This window comes from Egretta garzetta, unplaced genomic scaffold (assembly GCF_000687185.1).
Source record: "Egretta garzetta isolate BGI_Z169 unplaced genomic scaffold, ASM68718v1 scaffold231, whole genome shotgun sequence".
Classification (NCBI taxonomy): domain Eukaryota; kingdom Metazoa; phylum Chordata; class Aves; order Pelecaniformes; family Ardeidae; genus Egretta; species Egretta garzetta.
In genome coordinates this window covers 3,281,398-3,284,874 of record NW_009258727.1, presented here as the reverse complement: position 1 = coordinate 3,284,874, position 3,477 = coordinate 3,281,398, and the positions used below count along the sequence as shown (strand labels likewise).

At 41.3% G+C, this 3,477-nt stretch overlaps 1 protein-coding gene across 1 annotated transcript in view; it reads left to right on the top strand.

The window, feature by feature from the left end:
- The window catches only part of NDUFAF4 (NADH:ubiquinone oxidoreductase complex assembly factor 4), a 21,567-nt gene extending 18,697 nt beyond the window's left edge, over nt 1-2,870 (top strand). The window contains exons 2-3 of the mRNA XM_009649027.1: nt 263-360; nt 2,574-2,870. Of these exons, the coding sequence (XP_009647322.1) occupies nt 263-360; nt 2,574-2,870 (395 nt within the window). The remainder of the gene's footprint in view (nt 1-262; nt 361-2,573) is intronic.
- The last annotated feature ends 607 nt before the right edge of the window (nt 2,871-3,477 follow it).

Sequence of the window (3,477 nt, the reverse complement as noted above, 5' to 3'; positions counted from 1 at the left end):
CGGGTGCTGCCCGCTGGGCCGTGAGGGGCACCGGGCGCCGCCGCGGGAAGCAGCGTTGTGAACGCTGGAGGTGACGGAAAACCGAAACCTTCCCGGGAAGCGCCGTGCGCCCTGGGGACCGTGCCGTTCCGCTGGAGAAGCTGTTACTCTGGCAGGACCAACAGAAAGGAAACAATTTCACTCAGATCTGCCTTTTCCCTTTACTCTTTTTTTTTTTTTTTTTTTTTTTGTCCCCTTCTCTTCTTCTCCCCGCCGCCGTCAGACCACCCAGAGATACAAGAAGAAATTTACAGGAAGGACGACAGGCTCCTTACGTTCTTAAAAGATGTTTATGTCGAGTCCAGAGATCCACCCATGCGGGTGAGTGTGTCCCTCTGTAGGAGGCATACCAGCGTCAGCTTCGTGGGTTTCAAACTCCACACAAATTCCGTGTCAAGAAAAATGCTTTGTTAGTGCCTAAAAGCTACCTTTTCTACAGATAAAAGTGATGTTTTTGTTACTCTCCTGTATATCAGTAGCCCTGTGTTTGACCCTGGGTCTCGAGCACATAGCAGATTGTGATTATAAAACCTTTTAAATGCTTGCAGAGTCTTCCTTTTTAGCATCGCGTTCATCTTCCTTCGGTTTTCACCTCAGTTCCCACCCATTTCTGCTTCCTCTAAGGCAGTAGGACAGTTGGCCAGCCTTTTGCAAAGATGCAGGAGTTAGCCCAAGATCTCTTGTAGAGTTGTGAGAAGAAGAGAGATTGGATCTACTATGGGAGCGTGGATGTGATAGAGGACAAAGACATTAACGTTTTAGTGGAGTCTTTAACTATTGATGTTAATGTCATACTGTGCAGAGTCCTGATGCAGCTGAGGAGGTGCCTTAGTTAGGTTTTTTTTTCTGCATAACCTTCTGGATTGTTTGGTGATGAGTTTCCTCGTTGCCAACGGCTGCAGTCTTTGACTTGGAAGGCAAAGCATACCCCTTCCCATAAAATGCAGACTGGGGTTCAGTCTCCTCTTTTCCACCATGTGACGTTACGGCTTGTATGTTTTACCTGCAGCATTATTGGACCACTTTATTCTAGCTGCTTTATTCAGTAATAGAAGTTTTATAATCATCTAGCAATAAAATTCCTAAGTCTCTCTAATTTACCGCTTTCATAGTACCCTGTGTTTGAGACCAAAGTATTTAAAAATGCAAATAGATTTCTGCAGTCTCTCCCTGAAGTTTCCAAGTAATCTCTATCCTTCATAATAGAGGTTAGGACTCTCTAATCTTGAAGTGCTGAAGGTCTCATTTCAGTATCTTTCAATATTCATTTGTAAGCCTGTTGAGAGAGATTTGAGAAAAAGCCAAAAGTGGAACAAATCCTCGTGCTTGATCCTGTGCCTGCTCTGAGGTTGCTTCCATGTAAGACTTCCTCTTGTGGTGCGTCTACTTGTAGTTGTTAGGAAGAGCATGATTAATGTGTTAGCATGGAGGCTTGTGGGCAAATCTTCATCCCAAAGCTCCCTTCCTTTTCTGATGTTATTCTGAATACTTTGTGCATCATGCATGAATACATACCTGTATGTATATTTGGTATGTCTGTGGTCAGTGGAAGAGCACCAGCTCTTTAAGTCCTGAAATGGCAGATACCCAGAGACAGATCATTTTATTAAGACTTGAAAAATTGTTCATTATCTGAGCACAGTTTTAGCACAAAGTAAAAGGAAGAAATGGAGAATGGGTACCATCATCAGACATTCTCTGTGGTGTAGAAACGGACGTGCAGTTATAGATGCTGTAGCATCCACATCAGTTTTCTCAGCTTGTGAGTTAATACAGAGTGTCTGTGGGCTAATCAGTAGCTGCGATAACTTTAAAACTACTTTTTCTTAAATTTAAGAAAGGTTTTCACTGTGTCTTTTTTGCAGTGTCATTCACTGGTTAAATCTTAATAAAAGGCAATATGGGGAAGGCAGAGCTGGTTTGGGAATGACTTGGAAATATGAAGGGACTTGGGAGGAGAGACTTCACGGGTCTGAGCACTGCAGTAGTCATGGGAATGAAACCCTGTATGATGCTGCAGAATAGTCTCCTCCTGTCCAGCAAAGCTTGTTCTCAACACAGAGCAAAAGAAGGTGTATCTTTTAGTTGCAAAACTAAAATCTGAATATGAAAGGAAGGAGAGAGAGAGACTATATGAAAAAGATTTCCAGTCCTATCAGAAGAAGGATACCAATTTATAGTATGATTTTTTTTTTCTATTGTCATGAATCAGTACCAAATATTAGGTTATCTGCATTTATGTTTGGCTACCAAAACCTGTAGTTTGCCTTGTATGAAGGGCTGCTGAGTCTGTACAACACTTCAAGTTCAATGGATGGTAGGTTTTCTGAATTTGGGTGGGGGTTGGCATGGTACATAGGATGGCTGTGGAAGAACTGGCAAGGCTGGCTAAGCATTTTTTTCTACTGCTGAAAAAATGGGTAAAGCTAACAGGAAATGCCATATTTATGAAAACAGCTTGGCTGCTACAGTATGCATAATAAACAGAATCCCTGTTAAACTCTCTTTGTTTTCCTTTTGTTTCCCACAATTAGGTAAAAGATGGAGGTGATGAACATCTTCCATGTAAACAGGAGGAAAAGAGACTTACAAAACTAGGCCACTTGGCAGATCTGGATGTTAAGAAGGTTCCCAAAGGCAAAATTTCCATTGTGGAGGCTCTGACACTTCTTAATAATCATAAACTTCATCCTCAAGTATGGACTGCAGAGAAAATAGCAGTGGAATACAGTCTGGAACTGAAGGAGGTCAACTCTCTGCTGGAATTCTTCATTCCTTTTACTGTGCAGGAATTTCCTAAAGAAACCAAAAAAGCTATAAAGCCAACATAAAAATAATGACCAAAACCTTGTGTGATCTCACTCTTGTCTTAATTTTACTCTTGAGTATACTCGGTGTCTGAAAAGAGTTGGTAACATGTCATCCAACGAGGCTGCTTCCTTATACCAGTAAGATGTATTCAAGCAATTCCATTCTATATTGGATGGCTTCAGTTAAATGCAGCAATTATAGGATGCAGTTTGTAAGCCAGAATATAATCAGTAAGTTGTATGAGAGCGTGTCGCACAGTTCTGATTATCCCATTCATATGTTACAAGTTCAGTTAAAACACGCAAGTTCTAGCAAAAACTTTAACAGGTTGCCTTTCTTAGCAGACACTTCCTGGCCTTCAGCTGAATCAGTGCTCTGTGTCTATTAGCTCTGTAGTTTCACGTTACAGTGTTCTTTCAAGGACTCAAGGTGTGTGTATATACAGCTGTATTTCTTTTGTATAAGAACAGAATAGTATTTACACCTTTGTAAAGAAGGTTAACCACAAGATCATTTGGGAAATTCAGCTGTGTCAAAATAAAAAGGAGGTGACTAGCAAGAAAGTCTGTTTCTGATGCTAGAACAGTGATGGCTGATGTATAGCTGCTCTCCCACTCTGTTCTGATT